Below are 18,035 nucleotides of genomic sequence, written 5' to 3' on the forward strand. Positions count from 1 at the left end.
ACCTTTCTTGTTGATAAAAAGACCTTCTTGTCAATTAAAATTCAATAAATAAACAGCTTAATTAAAGTGACATTTAGTATTATTATTATAGTATTAAATATTTAGCAAAACACTATGGTTACTTGTTTGTATAGTTGACAAATAATCTGTGTGTTTAGGTGAGAATGATTTCCTTTTAACTCCACATGGCCAACACTCCAGTACAGTAGCTCACAGTATTTTGGATACAGAAATAAACAGAAATGACATTTACAATAGAAAACAGGAATTAAATTCACAGCAGACAGCAGAAATGTCGTTTATGAGACAGAAATGTCATTTACAGTAGAAACACTCATGACTGTATCTGTGGGGACGTTCACACATCTCGCGCGCCCCCGTGACGTCGCGTGTGAAGCGCTGTGACTCCCTTCACTCACACACACACACTCGCAGATCGGCGGAGTGAAGGATGATCTCGGTGAGGCTCCGCTGCACTCCTCCGGTATCATGTCCACGTTAACCGGCGGTTTCCTCAACATGGCGAGTCTGGCGGATTTCGAGCCGCTCGCCGCCGTGATTCCCGCCACTAAAGTTGAGATCACCGTGTCGTGCAGGTGAGTGATGCGCGTGACCGTTTAACGGCACTCCAAATACAACACCGTCTGTATCAGCGTTATTTTCATGAAAGCTACACATTTAAATTCATTTTGCTTATTTTATATGTTAGTTTTTCAAATGCTTCATAATATAAAAATGCTCTTTATATTATGTGAGGTGCCTCATTTATCCGTTTTTCTGTTGTTTCCGCGCTTTGCTTGCAAAATAATTAGCAAAACAATTAGCACGTGCGGATATTATAACGAATCATAAACAAACGTCAGTCGTCAAAAGTTGTTTTGTGATGTGTGTGATGCGATAACATGTTTTTATTGTAGTTATATTGCAGGCATTTGTCACTTGATTATGTAAATATTTTTTTGGAATTGTAAAATGCTTTATAAATAGTCATCATGTGGTTATTTAAGACTTTAAAGGGGGTTTTCACCACCAATAATGAACATTAATTCAACATGTACTTACTCTCAAGTGATTTATGATTTTATTTCTTTCTGTTGGACACAAAGGAAGATATTTTGAAGAATGTTTAAAACCGGTAACCATTGACTTCCATTGTAGGAAAGCAAATACTATTGAAGCCAATGTTTACTGTTTCCAACATTCTTCAAAATATCTTCTTTTGTGCTCGAGCCATAAATCACTTAAGGGTGAGTACATTTTATTTTTTGGGTGAACTAGATCTCTGTCAGGTGTGTTATGTGGATTTATGAATGCGTAGATTTACATGCGTGTTCATATGTGCTGGATTTATGAGGCATGCCATCAGACAGCTCTATATGTTGCATAATAGCAGGAGTTGAGCTCTTTCCATCTGAATCAGTGGCTTTTGTTCAAAGCACACAATGGATGTGTATTTATATGTAAAACACGGTCATCTTTCATTATTAAGGTGCAACATTATTCACACCTGAGAGATGTGTTTTCTGACAGAGAGAGGGAAGCTGCTGTCTGTAAATGAGCTCTGGGCCACTTTTGATTGTGTGTGTGGCTTTCAGAGAGGAGACATTCAGATTCACATCAGAGGAAAAATGATTTGTGAATGCAATCAAATGCTGATTGGTCTGATGCTCTTTAATTTTGTGCATTTATAAACAATTTTGAAATGTAGCTGATGCTGACTGGAATTTACTGCAATGATACTTAAATATTTAGAAGAATGGCTGTATTAAAAATAATTAAATATACGTAAAAAAATAATTTAAGAATGTATAAATATATAAGAATTTAAGTATGTGTTATCATTATAGGATAATCTTACATTTTTAACAGGATAATTCAGTTTTTAGTTATATATTTATATATAAAGCATGAAAAAAATCTATATATACATATAATTTTTTCAAGCTTTATAGGATTTTATATATATTAGGATATATTTTATTTACTGTATTTTCAACATGTTTTCATACTTATAAACATTTTTGAACGACAGTTTACCGTAATAGATATGTATTGTCTTGTTAAAACATACATTTGTAGACAGAAATGATTAGCTAAATCAGGAATTTTCAATAGTTTCATACATAATTATTTATTAGTAACTGTATTTCCTTCATGTTTTCATGCTTAAAAATATATTTTGCATGAAATTTCACCATAAAAGATGTTTGCCTTCTTGTTTTTAACATAAATTGAACATTTTAATTGTGTAAAATATCTTTTCTTCTGGCATTACTGGATGGTTTTCACTTTATTGTCCTTATTTTCTAATACAATTAAAGGTATATATATATATATATATATATATATATATATATATATATATATATATATATATATATATATATATATATATATATATATAAGCAATCCCAGTGTTATGAATGTGACGTTTGCAGTAAAATCTCAAAACATAATTCACATAGAAAGTATATGTTAACATTATATAGAAACATCTGTTTATATTATCCAAAACTACTCACCACACATGTATGGGAGCAGAAAAATATCAATCTGTAAACATTTTTTATATTTTAAATGAGGAAAATAAACATGCGTTATGGACGTCACAAAAAAAGTCTGTAAACTAAACTGTACAACCCAAAAGAAACAATGATAATCAGAAGAAGAATTGGCTCTAGAACAAACATGATTGATTTTATTTTATTTGACATTTTTTTGTATTTATAAAAGAAAAGCTTTGCTATGGATGTGACATCTCTCCGTTATGGATGTGACAGATGTGAAATTGGCACTTGTGTGCTATTGCTAAATCAAATATAAGAGTTTGAAAACATTGACAGATACATTTTTGAGTATTTTTAAAGTACTGTAAAATAGATATATATTAATAATTTAATATTATAAGATCTGGGTTTCAGTAGTCATGTCAAAGCAGTTAGTAAATCAGCATACTATCATCTCAAAAACAGTGCAAAACTTAGATGCTTTGTTTCCATTGAGGACCTAGAGAAACTTGTTCATGCTTTTATCAGCAGCAGAGTGGATTACTGAACGCCATTCCCAAAAAGACAGTCAGACAGTTGCAGCTCATCCAGAACGCTGCGGTCAGGATTCTAACCAGAACCAGAAAATTAGAGAACATCACACCTGTCCTCAGGTCTCTACACTGGCTCCCAGTTACATTCAGAAATAGATTTTAAAGTATTATTACTGGTCTATAAATCACTGGCCTAGGAGCTCAGTATACATATATGCTCACTGAATACAAACAGATCACTCAGATCTTTAGGATCATATAAACTATAATAGGGGTTCCCAAACTCGGTTCTGGAGGGCCGGCGTCCTTCATATCTTAGTTCCAACCCTAACGCCCCATTCACATGAGGCTTCAACACTTGACAGAGGGCGTGTCTGAAGTTGGGGCTGATGCGATCGTCATAGCAGCGTCAGCCAATGAAATCAGTCAGCAATCGGTTATAGTCTGAGCTGATGCATTTGCAAACAGCGATCTGATTGGCTCACGCTTCCGTCGGCGCTTGAAAACTTGAGCAAGTCCTAACTTCTGCAGCGAGCAACGCCACTGAAGTGGCGTCGACAGATTCACAATGCAGTTCGGCAACGCCTGACGTCACCAATTCAAAGTAAACACACCTGGACCTGCTAATCAAGCTCTTACTAGGTAAACTAGAAACTTCCAGACAGGTTTGTTGAAGGAAGTTGGAGCTAAACTATGCAGAACACCGGCCCTCCAGGACCGAGTTTGGACACCCTTCCAAACTTCCACGTGTTCAGTCAAAGCAGGCTGAATCGGCCTTAAGCTGCTAACAGCGCCCCCTGCTGCTGGAATCAGCTTTCAGAAATGATCAGACGTGCTCCAACATTAGGTACAGTACATTCAAATGAAGACTGAACTGATCTGTTTAGCTGTGGCTTCACTGAATGAGCACTGTGCTGCGTCAGATCGCATTGTATCTTTCTTTTCTTTTTCACTCTTTTATATTTTATTTTATTATTTATCTGTCTCTTTTATTCCTGTTTATGTAAAGCACTTTGAATTGCCACTGTGTATGAAATGTGCAATAGAAATGATCTTGCTTTGCCTTGCCTTATATTGTCTTATTCGGCAGGTGAAATACAAATATCCTCATGCATTCCCAGTCAGTAGAGATGTTTTCAGCTGTTAGGCGGTTTGCTCCTCCTGACTGACCAACCCTGCGTTCCTGATTCTGACTGACAGCTGAACTGAAATCAATCTCTCCTGTCGTGGTTTTTAAAAAGCGTCTCTTTCAGGCAGGCAGACCTCCGACACTCAGGCTTTCACTTCAGTGCATTCAGACCAAACACGTCAATGAGTCGATGTGAAGCTCGCCCTCAAACACTGTTCACCTGTGTGTGTGTGTGTGTGTGTGTGTGCGCGTGTTGTTTACAGATTAACAGCAAACATGGTTTCTGTGCATAAAACATCACTCAAAATGACACACTGAATAAAGTAAACACATTTAATAGAAAATGGATAATTGCAGCTGTGCAGACTGTTAACTTTGAGGTAAAAATATATTAAAATGTACCTAAAAACTGTATATTTTCAAAATATGTACACTGGGCAGCACGGTGGCTCAGTGGTTAGCACTGTCGTCTCAGCTAGAAGGTTGTAGTACTCCCGGCTGGGTCAGTTATCATTTCTGTGTGGAGTTTGCATGTTCTCCCCGGGTTGGAGTGGGTTTCCTCTGCGTGCTCCGGTTTCCCCCATAGTCTAAACACGTGGCCTATAGGGGAATTGATGAACTAAATTGGCCGTAGTGTATGAGTGTGCGTGTGAATGAGTGTGTGGATGTTTCCCAGTACTGGGTTGCAGCTGTAAGGGTATCCACTGAGTAAAAGATATGGTGGAATAGTTGGCGGTTCATTCTGCTGTGATGACCCCTGAAGAAAAATTAATGACTGAATTATAGAGATTTTAATGCAACTATTTTGAACAAATAATTATGAATCAAAAGTATGAATCAAATATGTTATTATATATAATTAGCAGCAATATTATAGGGTGCCATTGACGTTTTTTTTGTCCAATCATTCTCTTTTGTTTTGTTTTTGGCACAGTGAATGGAGTTTCACTGTAAAATGTTATGTTGAACTGAATCTTTTTTGTGAAATATACATGAAGTTAATAATTGATGAATAATTTTATAAGCTCTGAAATAAAAAAAATACAAGCAAAAAAAATCAGTAATTAGTTTGGCAACATATGTAGTTTTTAGTATAAAATAAAATAAAATGAAGTGGCTTAAATTGTTGCATTCTTTATTTTTACTCTAATATTACAAAGAAATGTTTTTAGTTTTTAGTATTTCATTCATTCATTTTCTGTTCAGCTCAGTCCTTTTATTAATCAGGGGTCGCCACAGCAGAATGAACCGCCAACTTATCCAGCATATGTTTTACACAGCAGGTGCCCTACCAGCTGCAACCCAACACTGAGAAACACCCATTCACACTCTTTCACACACATACTATACGGCCAATTTAGCTTATTCAATTCCCCTACAGCGCATGTGTTTGCACTGTGGGGGAAACCGGAGCACCCGGAGGAAACCCACGCCAACATGAGGAGAACATGCAAACTCCGCACAGAAATGCCAACTGACTCAGCCGAGGTTCGAACCAGTAATCTTATTGCTGTGAGGTGATCGTGCAACATGCATGTTGTTAGGGCACGGGGTCACAATGTGACCTGCTCACCTAATGTTTACATTATTTGCTAATTAATAACCTCATGTGGAACTCTGAATCTGCGTCTCATTTGGGACTCTGCTACTGTCCAACGGAGGTCACATTTTGGTCATGAGCGCATGCTTTGAGAGCCTTTCTGAATGACTGAATGGAATTCGTGGTTTTCCAACAAGGCAACCCGGCGTGCTGAAATATAATTGGCTAGAGTGGCATTGGGCGGGTTAAATGACCAAACAAAGACAGCCGTTCCGGCACATAACACACACGTTCAAAGCAGAATTTCTGACTTCAGCATTGTTTTACAGATGAGCAAGAATGTTAACTTGTCATGTTTCTTGAATGAAGTTTATTTATAAACAATTTTCGAGAGGATCACGTGCTTATGATTGTTCACATCTGTTCCAACTTTAGCTAATGACTAATTATCCTATCAGACGATCCTTAACCCACTATAAATAACCAGACTTTTCTCATCTCAATATCTTCATCTTAAAGAAACCCCCCACCCAGCCCTACTTCCCTCCTTTCAAACGGGCAACACGGTGGCCAGTGATTAGCGCTGTTGCCTCACAGCAAGAATGCCCCTGGTTTAATTCTTTTCAAAACCAGGCGACATTTCTGTGCGGAGTTTGCTCGTTCTCCCCGGGTTTTCTCCGAGTTTCCTCTCACAGTTCAAAAACAAGCACTCTAAACAATTAATCCAAAATATTGTAACCAAACTCTGAGTACACCTATAGCATCCATATCTGACACTTAGCTACAATAAGCAGGAGGGGGAGTCATCCTGAGATCTACCTGAGCTCAAACTCCCCTCTCGCCTTGCAACAGGAGGGAGCCCAGGGCTCGAGGATCTTATAAGCTCAGAGCTCTTTTCCGGGACAGCACGCCAAACAAGCTTTATTTGTCAATCATCAGCTAAGTGTGAACTCTTGAAATATCTGCGAACATATTATGGTATTTTCATCCTTTAGACGAGTCAAAAACGTACATACAGCACCTTTAGCTTCAATATCGGTTCCATCTGTTATCAATACCGTCAATCCCGATGGCTTGATTTGCTGGTCAATGCAGTGTTTACCGTGGACTTTACGTTTCAAGCCTCCCGGTGGGCTCGTCCTCATTAGTGCCGCTAAACTTTATCACACTTTAATTACACTCCTCATGAATTATTCCTCTGTGTTTCACCATCATGTTCTAAATATGAATGCGGAGCGGCTCCGGAAGACGATCGGGGATAAACATTAATTAAACTGATGAGAGGACAGCGCGTGTCGGCTGTGTTTATGAGCGCGTGTGCTGGGAGCTGAAATGGGAATGTGCTGTTTTGTGTGGGAAGAAAACGCCGGCGTAAATGTTTGATGAGGAGCTTTTCCTCCACTTCGGGGCGGCTGTAATGGCCGACTCGGCTGATCTCCGGTGGCACATGCATCTGCCGTGTGGAGAAGGTAGACCTGGAGAAACTGTGGACCAAACAAATCATGATCGCGAATGTTTTGGTCAATTGTGTAATCAGCATTATTTACAGTGGTTATGAGTGGAGCACAAGACTAAAACTTTGAGTCATACACAGTTGAAGTCAGAATTATTCACCCTTCTGTATATTTCCCCCTGATTTTTGTTTAATGGAGGGCAGATTTAGTTCAACACACTCTATTTATAATAGTTTAAAGACTCATCTCTATTAACTTTTTCATTTTATCTTTGCTGTGATGACAGCACATATTTGACTGGATATTCTTATTCTTATTCTTATTATTCTTATCTATTAAGATTCAGCTTAAAGTGACATTTAAAGGCTTCACTAGGTTAATTAGACAAGTTAGGGTAATTAGGCAAGTCATATTGACCATAAATTAGTTAAATAAAAATTTGAACTGCTTTCATTTTCGCCAAAATAAAATATGTTCTCCAGAAGAAAAAATATTATAGGAAATGCTGTGAAAATGTCCAGAATCTGTTAAACATCATTTGGGAAATATTGGAAAAATAAAAAATAAATAAATAAAAAATAAAATAAATAAATAAATAAAATCACAGGTGGGCGAATAATTTTGACTTCAAAGATTTGTTTGGGGAACCTGAAGAATTAAAATAACTTACTAGTTTTTATAAATTTAAGTAGATTGAACTTGAAACAATTCAGTTTTCCCCCAAAAAACCTTAAATATTGTGTGTTGTCTCTAGACATGGACTCGTATAAGATTCTGACGGTATGAAAACTTTGGATAAAATAACAGCTTGACGGTTTTTGTGAATATATTGTGAAAATATTTTCTTTTTTAATGTCTGGGTAAAAACTAAAACTTTTTTTCTCTTTGAACACAATATATTCACAAAATATATTTTATTTTAGGAAAAATTTGTAATATTGTTGAGCAGTAAACATGTCAGGCTAAATAATCTAAATAAATCTTTGACTTCTGCTGTCTTCATTTGTTTTTAAAAACACAGATTTCTTTACAATTTAAAATGGCATATTTGGATATCTTTTCTGCTGGAGATACTGATGTCCTAAAAAAACAAACAAAAAATGTCTTGCATATATCGTAGGAAATAGCAGAAAATGTTGGCGGTTGAAAAACCTTGACATTTGCAAACCGCGGTAATCGTCCCATGCCTTGTTGTCTCAGCTTATTAAGATTAACTGTGCTAGCACTTAAAAAGTTTGATCTTAAACACAACTAATACCTTAATATCTAATAATAAGCAGCTAATTGGTAGTTTATTGAGCTAAAAGTCTTAGCTACACTCTAAAAAAAAATTCCGTAAAAAAACGGTAAAATGTACTGGCAGCTCATTACACAAATATTTTACCGTAAATTAAAAACGGAAAACTTCTGTTAATTGACAGTGTGTCCACATTAAAAAAAACTACAAAATATCCGTTTTTTGACGGTTAAACTACTGTAAAATAACGAAACATTTTATAGTAATTTAAGGGTTTTCTATATAAAAAAACGGTTATTTTCTGTGTTTTTAAGGGTATACCAACAGTAAAAAAGCGGAAATATTTTGTGTTTTAATAGTATACCTATTGTAAAAAAACAAACAGATTCTGTGTTTTAATAGTATACCTACTGTAAAAAAAGACAGATTCTGTGTTTTAATAGTATACCTACTGTAAAAAGAGGACTTTTTTTGGTTTTTAATAGTATATATACACAGTGAAAAAATGAACAGATTCTTTGTTTTAATGGGATACATACTGTAAAAAAATTATTATTTTACTAATTTAATGCTCTTCAAGCAGCATAGAAATGGCAGTTGGTAAGGATAAACATATACATATGGGAAATACACTATTAATGGTTTACCATAGTAAAAAAAAACATTTATTCTATACTGTATGTGTAAAGAAGCAGTAAATAGTTTGTTAACTGTGAACTTACAATTAGTACAAAAACAACTTTGCAATTAAAACAGATTCTTTAATGAATACAAATCATTTGAATTCCAAATAGCTAGTTATACACACAATAATACATATTGACATGTGAATCACACAGTGAGAGGTCTTGGCAAATAATCTCATAGCAAATTAGTTTTAAATGTTAGCTTTAAGATAATTGAGGACAAGTGGGCAAATTACAAGTACTTTACATTAAGAAACCAGGTTAAACTGCAAGATGGCAGGAAACAGACGATACAACTGGGTCTTCTTCCGCTCCAATACTGATACTTCAATGGCTGTTAAAAAAAAAAAAAAAAAACATTACTAAGGACATTTCACTTACAACTGGGGTGATTCCTTGCATGTCAATAGTTTACACAAATGGAAGTTTTATCATCATCTTCTTGTCTCACTCTTGTAATTTCAAGCCTGTCTGGCTGACATACTTCCACAGAACAAAGTAGGAGAAATAGGAGCAACATTCTTTAAAATATGATATTTTGTGTTTTGCAGAGGAAACAAAGTCATACAGGTTTAAAATGCCAAGAGTGAGTAAATTATGAATTATCAATTATTCAGTTTTGGGTGAAAAATCACTTTAAGGTTTTTCAAAATAAAGTGTAGGTACTTTTGACAATATTCGGAACAATAATGCAAGAGAGAAACAGTAATATAAACAAACTATGCTGGTAACACTATAATAACTACAGGCTATGATTCATTTATGAAGCATTAGCAAATAGTGAATTCATTTTCTGTTAAGCATTGACTCTAAATTAATAGATGTTAGCAGTCGGTTATAAATACAGCTGCAAAATTTGCTACAGCTACAGTTTAATAATTGTGTTATCAAACTTTAATGATTGATTTTACATTACTATTTATATATATATATATATATATATATATATATATATATATATATATATATATATATATATAAAATATTATATTTAATATTGCATTATTTACAAAACTTCTTCCAGTTGTGGCCTAATCTGTGAGGATTATTTATGATTTATAAATCCTTATAAACGACAGTTAAAGGCTCAGTATCAAATGAACATTCTTATCTAAACAGTCTTATCTAAAAAATGTAATTACTGTAAATATGAAACCTTGCTGAATAGCTGGAGTGCCAAAATATAACATAAAACTGGATAAAACAACACTAAAATAATTTAATGATATTACGATGCAACATTTCAGTGTTATTTAGCTATGTTAAACTGTACAGTAATTTTATTTTAGATAAGATTTATTTTTCATTTAATACAATAAAATGAATTTCATTTTTAGAATATAACTGAATCTTTAATTGTGATTTATAAGGGGATTTACAAAGCATAAACAATCCTCACTTTAGGCTACAAAACTGGATGAAGTAAACAAAAGCACTTATTAAAATAAATATTGTATATACTTTATATACTTATTTTTTGTATTTTATTTACAAATATAACTATTACAATTCATTCATGTATTTTCCTTCAGCTTAGTGTGTACTCACACTATGTATAGTTGCCTTAAACCAGGCCGAAGCACTCTTGTCTTCCCTCCCGTCTCCCCTGACGTCCCACACTCACATTGCATTCGAGCCTGAGCACTCTTACATCATCGATGATGCGCTGTTTAGTTTAGGAAGTGCTCTCAGCACGGAGGAGAATTCTTTAGTTATATTGTTTTAGTCATTTGGGATGCAGTAACACGCTGTCAAATATTTCGCCGAACAGATCAGCCACTTTTGATGTTAATAAACAATCATAAATTCCTTGTGCTGCAGGAATAGGAGGTTTGCTAAAGGCGCAGCTGTGGTGCAGTAAGGGGTTTGCGTTCATTGAACAGTAATAGTGATTAATTTATCCAAATCAAAGTCCCTTGCAAACTGTCATAGATTAAAGACACAAACCCCTCACTGCACAACAGCTGCACCTTTAGCAAACCTCCTAGTACCTGCAGCACGTTGACTTTGATTGTTTATGAGCGTCAAAAGTGGCTGATCTGTTCGGCGAAATATTTGACTGCGTGTCACTGCATATTGAACAACTAAAACGATATAACAATATAAAGAAATCTCCACTGTGCTGAGTGAGAGCACTTGTTAAACTGAACAGTGCATTATTGATGATGTAAGCATGCTCAGGCTCGAATGAAATGTGAGTGCAGGTCGTCGGGGAGACAATCACGCTTCCAGTTTCAAGGCAACTGTGCATAGCATGAGTACGCCCTTGAAAACACCCATACACACTTATTTACAAACACACTCATACACTACAGCCAATTTAGTTAATCAATTTCCCTATAGCTTATGTCTTTGGACTGTGGGGGAAACCTAAGCACCCGGAGCTCTACTTGCTGTGAGGCAACAGTGCTAGCTACTGTGCTGCCCAACTATTACTATATGCCTGAATAATAAGATATATAAATGTTAGTTTGAATAGTTTATTAACCATTTACTTACACATTCTGAATGATTAGAAAAAAAATACACCAACTATTCTTAAATCACTGGTTTGTAAATAATGCTATACTAAATTTAGTAATGAAAAATTAATCATTAACAAAATATAAAAACAAAATCATTAAGCACATTATAGATGTGCTTATAAGTCAAGATTACAGCATTTGCAGCTGTAGTTATAAACTGTATACTAAGGTCTATTAATGTAGAGTTAATGCTTAACAGAACTTTTTGCTAATGCTTAATAAATTAATCAATAGTGTTTAGTTATTATAAAGTATTACTGGTGTGCTTAATTACCTTTAAATCTTCCAAGGATTCTGAAAGTCTTTCTGGTCTGACAGGAATCGAAGGAGTTTAGATGGTATGTTTCTGCTTGGTGCTCTTTTTTCTGCTTTGGACCTACATTCTGGATAGTTACTCAGCATGCTCCTGTTGTAGATACAACAAACATGTATCACCTTACTTGTCTTATAAAAATGAAATAAACTTAAAAATGTAAAAACAGACCTTCATATAAACTCCAGAGTCAGGGCTGCTTCCTTAGGCTACATAATGTTTAGCACATAAGAGACTAAACATGTAGCTCACCACAATTAGGGGACAGCCCAATGATCTTGTTATTGTGACTGTGGACTCTTCTTCTGAAAAAAAGAAAAGTGAGTTGTGTGTTGGGTCTGGTACACGTCCACATGGAAAGAACCTATATAAACATATGGTTTAATATAGGTTTTGATTTAGGTTTTTGAAATATGTGACAAATATAAAATTGGCTGTTTTCCTATATTACATGTACATATATGGGTACATATATGCACACCTATATGTTAAATTATTAATATTATAAATAATATTATAAATATTATAATTATTATGTAAAATTATTCAAATACATGTCTGCTACATAATTTAAAAGAAATTAAAATATATTTACTTAATCAAATATTACAAGAAATAATTATAGTGCAAGAACAAAAATAAGGCAAAAAAAAAAACAATAAAGGAAAGAAAACAAAATTTAAAAAAATGACAAACCATTTTGTTTTACATTTCTTTCTTTTCCACTATCTTTATACAAGAAAGAATTGACCTTGAAAATGTTTCAGGAAAACGTGTAGACATCATAGCTTTCCATCTCCTCTCACTTATTTGCCATGGTTAAATTCCATAACATGCTAATAACATGTGATACAAAAGTCAAGTGGCACATACATACTGTAAGTTTTTTGCATTTTTTAAGTTAGTTCTTACCCAGAGAGCAAACCTACGTTAAATTAACATCGAATAAATGTTAAAACATCAATCAAACTATCATTGAAACAACGTTAAAAAGTCACCACTGATTTTTAGGCAGTTTTCTACCCTGAAATAATGGTAATTCTATAATGATAAATAGACAAAACTGTCCCAAAATCAGCATTTATTCAACCAAAATTAAATCTTTTTTTTTTTTTACAATGAACCCAACATTAAATAAAATGTTAAATCAACCACACTATCATACAATTAATGTTGAAATTTAAATTTGATTTTTAGCCAGTTTTGCATCCTGAAATAATGTTATTACAATGACGCTAAATAGATTAAACGGTCACAAAATTAGCATGAAGGCCTGGCTCACCATCAAGATGCCCACATTGAAATTGTCTCTCTCATCATCAGGTGGCTAAGAGAGAAAAGAAAAGAGATTCAGCAGTGGACCAGTTATTTCCTTATCACTTTAAGCAGACATTACCAAAATAAAGAACTTGTAACATTTCAAATGATGCAAAAATAAATAATAATAATAAATAACTGCTTGGTTTATTTAACAGATTACAGTAGCAGCTTAAAAAACCCAGATAAAACACCCACATCAACCCAGTACTTTTTAGTTTGAATACATGTTAACAAAATTCTAAATTACTGAAGCAAAATGTGTTCATGTAAACACTTAGTAAAAATATAGGTACAAGAAATTGGTTTTGCCAAATAATAAAAATAAAAGCATCAATATAAAAAAAAAAACCCTGACCATTTTACCTTTTAAGCTTGAAAGTTTACTGTCATCCCTTGTACTAAGTACAGATGGTCCAGCACAACTGCCCGAGTTCTGAAAGAGCAAACACATTCTTGGTAAAATGACAATAGATGCAATGCTAAATATAAATCATTTTTTATTTTTATTTTTTGTATTATTTATAAAAATGCAGTACTGACCAGTCAGCATCAATTTTTACACCAACACACCTACAACAAAAATAACACTCATTCAGTTTGAAACATGCAACGTAGTCTACTTTTATACTTTACATACTTTGTGAATAATGAAAAAATGAAAACATTTAAAACCCCAGCTGTATTTTATTTCATTTGTCTATATCAATTCAAATTTAGTTTGGATTGAACGTAAGATTTAATATTTTTATTTAGATTGCTGTGAAAATGTACCTGTACCTTGTACTTATAACCAAAATTACAGAACCTGGAAGTCAACAAAGCAAAATATCAGTGAACCTTATATGTACAAAACACTTAAAACCAAACAGAAAAAACGCTGAACATTTTACCTCTTAAACTTCAAAGTTTACCGTCATCTTCTGTATAAGGTACAGAGGGTCCAACACAACTGCATGAGTTCTGAAAGAGCAAACACATTCTTGGTAAAGTTACAATAGATGCAATGCTAAATATAAATCATTGTTTATTTTTTTGGTTAAAAAATGCAGTACTGACCAGTCAGCATCACTTTTTACACCAACACACCTACAACAAAAATAACACTCATTCAGTTTGAAACATGCAGCAGGTAGTCTACTTTTAAACTTTAAACTTTGTAAATAACAAAAAAATGAAAACATTTAAAATCCCAGGTGTATTTCATTTAATTTGTCCATATTCATTTAAATTCAGTTTGGATTGAATGTAAGATTTAAGATTTTAATTTAGATTGCTGTGAAAATGTACCTGTACCTTGTACTTATAACCAAAATGACAACATAAACATAAAGCAAATCTTATATCATATATCAGTGAACATTATATCTACAAAACACTCAAAATCAAACAGAAAAACCCTGAACATTTTACCTCTTAAACTTGAAAGTTTACTGTCATCTCCTGTATAAAGTACAGAAGGTCCAGCACAACTGCCTGAGTTCTGAAAGAGCAAACACATTCTTGGTAAAATGACAATAGATGCAATGCTAAATATAAATCATTATTGTTATGGTTAAAAATGCAGTACTAACCAGTCAGCATCAATTTTTACACCAACACACCTACAACAAAAATAACACTCATTCAGACAGTCTACATTTAGACTTCACAAACGTTGTGAATAATAAAAAAAATTAAAACATTTAAAATCCCAGGTGTATTTTATTTTATTTGTCTGTATTAATTCAAATTCAGTTTGGATTGAATCTAAGAATTTACCTGTAACATGTACTTATAACCAAAATGAAAGAACCTGAAAGTCAACAAAGCAAAATATCAGTGAACCTTATATGTGCAAAAAAAAAACTGACTCAAAATCTACATAAAAAGATTTTATTTGCGATAACATCATGTGTAGTTCACTCTATTATCAAGGTTTCATTCAAATAAAACTCCTGATCTCCTAATAGTAAAGAAAGTATTATTTGCTATAATGAATCGAACTGACAATTAGTTTGAAGAATTTTAAGACTGTGGAAGAACAACTCATCTTTATATCTTCATATTAGCTGCCCTTGAGGTTCTTAAAAGTGAATAAATAAATATCAATGACAGTTCAACTCGACTACAACAAACATTTAATTGTGTGCTTTAAGGTACACGTTGTAGGCTATTTGAGGCCGACTTTTAAATGTCACACACTTACTGTATCACTCTGTTATCTCTGTACACACAAACACACGTCGCGAAATGCGGAAGTTTTTTTTTTCGTTCCATTTGGCGAGCGTTATTAAATTCCATAACATTCTCATCGGTTCTTGCTTCTTATTTGCGTCTATTACCCCAGTTTGTCACGCGGGATGAATGAAATGTTCATGAGTTAAAGTGAAACTGCCGAACTGCAGTTAAAGTCAGGCATCCTGCTGATTTGATTCAGAAGGGCACTTGTTTGTCAGACGGCTCACCTGTCAGGTATACATCCGCGCTAAAATGTCAAAGTATGAAAGTCACCCATGAGCTGCAGCTCCCAACCCAACGTTGAGAATAGATTAACGGCGATATATATTTTTTATCGCGCGATAAGTCTCGCGTTAACGCAGCACGTTAATGCTGATAACGGCCCACCACTAATAATAACTTAACGAGTGTGTATTTCCCCTCATACCGAGTTACAAATGCCTCCAATTCACGCGAGTCTAACTTATAACTTAACGTTACTTAAAAACCAGCAAAGCTTTTCCACTGAAACTCGGTCACACAGCCTTAATACGTCGGTCAAACTAAAGCTAACATTTGATAACGTCAGTAAAATATGAAATTAGTTATTAATATGCAAACAAACACAGACGGTCAGGTGTTACGAGCGTTTGAAACACGTTGACGTTAGTGTTCATTAAAGGTAACGTATATCAACCAAACTACACAGTGTCACAAACTTTGAATGCTATCCCTTGTTCAATGCACTGTACAAAGAAAACATTTATATTTCTATTAAATAATTAACATACCTTTCACACTCTCACAGACAAGCTGACGTTTACCGTTAATCCAGTCAGACTCACGCAGGTGCAGAGGGAGTGAGTGGGTGATTGGGACGTCACGTCACTTCCCGCGCACGGCAGTTTAGAAAAATACGGACAAACAACTGTAAATGAACAGATACCATATTTACTGATGAGGAAAACGCATAAAAAGGTAAAAAATCATTAGGTAAATGCTTGTTTAAATTACATTTAACCACTCATAGCTCAGTTTGATCTTAATGAAATAAAGTCTGATCTTATTAACAATAATTAACGTAATTCACTGCTGTACTTTCCATGGGCACTTCATACAAGACAAAATCATTTTAAATAACGATAAAAAGGTAATAAAGCAGTCTTTTAACTAAAATATTGTTATATGTTTTATTAATCGTACTTACCAGGGAAAAAACAGAGGAAGAAATATGTCCCGGTGTCCATCAAACGCTGTCTGAGCTGCGATCCCCTTCCCACAATGCAATTCGAAAATGTATATAAACGGAAAAACACCCGTAATACGTGTATACGGAAAAAATCTGTTAAAATATACAGTCATTTAACTGTTATTTTACAGATTTTTTTTACAGTGTAAGTCTTAGTCTCAGGGTGCATTCACACCTGTGGATCGATTCTCTTGTTCCAAAACAGGGATTGAAATTATTACAGTGTTTATTTTTGTTCTTGGTGCAGTTCGCTTTCACACGGCAAAGCTTCTAAAAGGACAAAAAGAGCTAAAACAAGTCACTTGCGAGTAAACTCTCCTCACATTAGTCAGTGTTTCAGGTTTATTTTGCAGAGTCCCGCTCAGCTGTTCTTATTTTAATGTATGACGATGAGCAATAAGACATTATTAGTAAAAAGCTGCGCTTTCTTATTGAACACCAAATATAAATCAGAGGGAAGACTTTCTTAATTACTTAAGACTTTCTCATAACTCAAATGTATTAAGTTCACAGTCCTCATATAGATTAGTTTTTTACCTCAAATGGTTTGTTGCAATCGGTTTCCTCAAACGGTTTGTGTTGCCTAAACTCATTGAGTTTGACAGTACTCAGTTGATTTGAGTTCTCTTCATTTATTGGCTTTTACTGTGCTCAAATTGCTTCATTTACTCAAATGGAGTAAGTTCACAGTACTCAATAGGATTAGTGTTTGAGTTACCTTAACTTTTTGGGTTTTACATTGTAGTTTAGTCTAGTAGGAGAAGTCACTGTGTTTTTTTTTTTCTTTAATAAATGATTTGTGCGTCTCAGAAGACGAAGACGAAACACAATGAACGCGGTGCTTTTGGAGGTGTGAGATGCTCTTTGGGAGCGCAGACAGATGCTCAAGACAGTTTTGGAGTGAATAATATTGGAAGAATAATAACACTGAAGGACTGTGATGATGAGCTGATGGCTGAGGGGTTTTAGAAATGAGCAAAACAACATTTTAGATCTTTTACAATGTGCTGGAAACGCTTAATCACCCAATTAATGAAATCCAAAATAATCCTTCTGCGATAATGCCAGATGCTTGTGTGGCTTCTCGGTGAACTATGCCATTGACTTTGTTTGCACATTTCTACTTTAATCACGTTAATGAAGAAAAGAAAATCTGTCAAATTTAAATAAGGTGTATTATAATTAGGATGAGGTCATTTTCCACAAATGATCAGCTGTTGTTTAATTAAACAACCAATTAATTACATAACTCACATGGGTAAAATTTTAACATGTGTTTGTGACACGTTTTATAGTTACATATACCAGTATTTTCAGATGATCCATTTCAGATAATTAACGATCTG

General features: G+C 34.2%; 2 protein-coding genes and 1 long non-coding RNA gene across 7 annotated transcripts in view; 2 read left to right on the forward strand and 1 right to left on the reverse strand.

Moving 5' to 3' along the window:
* The window catches only part of ano5a (anoctamin 5a), an 805,725-nt gene that overhangs the window by 592,434 nt on the left and 195,256 nt on the right, over nucleotides 1-18,035 (forward strand). The gene's annotated exons all lie outside the window — the stretch shown is intronic.
* The window catches only part of cpne8 (copine VIII), a 100,015-nt gene continuing 82,401 nt past the window's right edge, over nucleotides 422-18,035 (forward strand). Inside the window, exon 1 of one of the 2 annotated variants that reach the window (XM_087312644.1) lies at nucleotides 422-596. In XM_087312644.1, the coding sequence (XP_087168770.1) occupies nucleotides 490-596 (107 nt within the window). In that variant the 5' untranslated portion in view covers nucleotides 422-489. Of the gene's footprint in view, nucleotides 597-16,356; nucleotides 16,419-18,035 lie in introns of those variants that run through there. The other variant, XM_087312645.1, reaches the window with a different exon arrangement.
* LOC101885762 (uncharacterized) lies at nucleotides 9,141-16,725 on the reverse strand. 4 transcript variants are annotated; one of them, XR_015526857.1, is made up of 14 exons: nucleotides 16,648-16,725; nucleotides 16,232-16,368; nucleotides 15,003-15,036; nucleotides 14,816-14,845; nucleotides 14,655-14,724; nucleotides 14,301-14,330; nucleotides 14,135-14,204; nucleotides 14,022-14,049; nucleotides 13,785-13,814; nucleotides 13,608-13,677; nucleotides 13,207-13,251; nucleotides 12,096-12,226; nucleotides 11,886-12,017; nucleotides 9,141-9,420 (listed from the first exon to the last, which is right to left on the reverse strand). It is a non-coding gene; the product is annotated as an uncharacterized LOC101885762 (long non-coding RNA). The 4 variants fall into 4 exon arrangements; XR_015526856.1 differs by having other exon boundaries at nucleotides 12,096-12,229; XR_015526858.1 differs by lacking the exons at nucleotides 15,003-15,036; nucleotides 16,648-16,725 and having other exon boundaries at nucleotides 12,096-12,229; nucleotides 16,232-16,283.

The sequence above is a fragment of the Danio rerio genome, chromosome 25 (assembly GCF_052040795.2).
Source record: "Danio rerio strain M-AB ecotype USA chromosome 25, GRCz13ab, whole genome shotgun sequence".
NCBI lineage: Eukaryota > Metazoa > Chordata > Actinopteri > Cypriniformes > Danionidae > Danio > Danio rerio.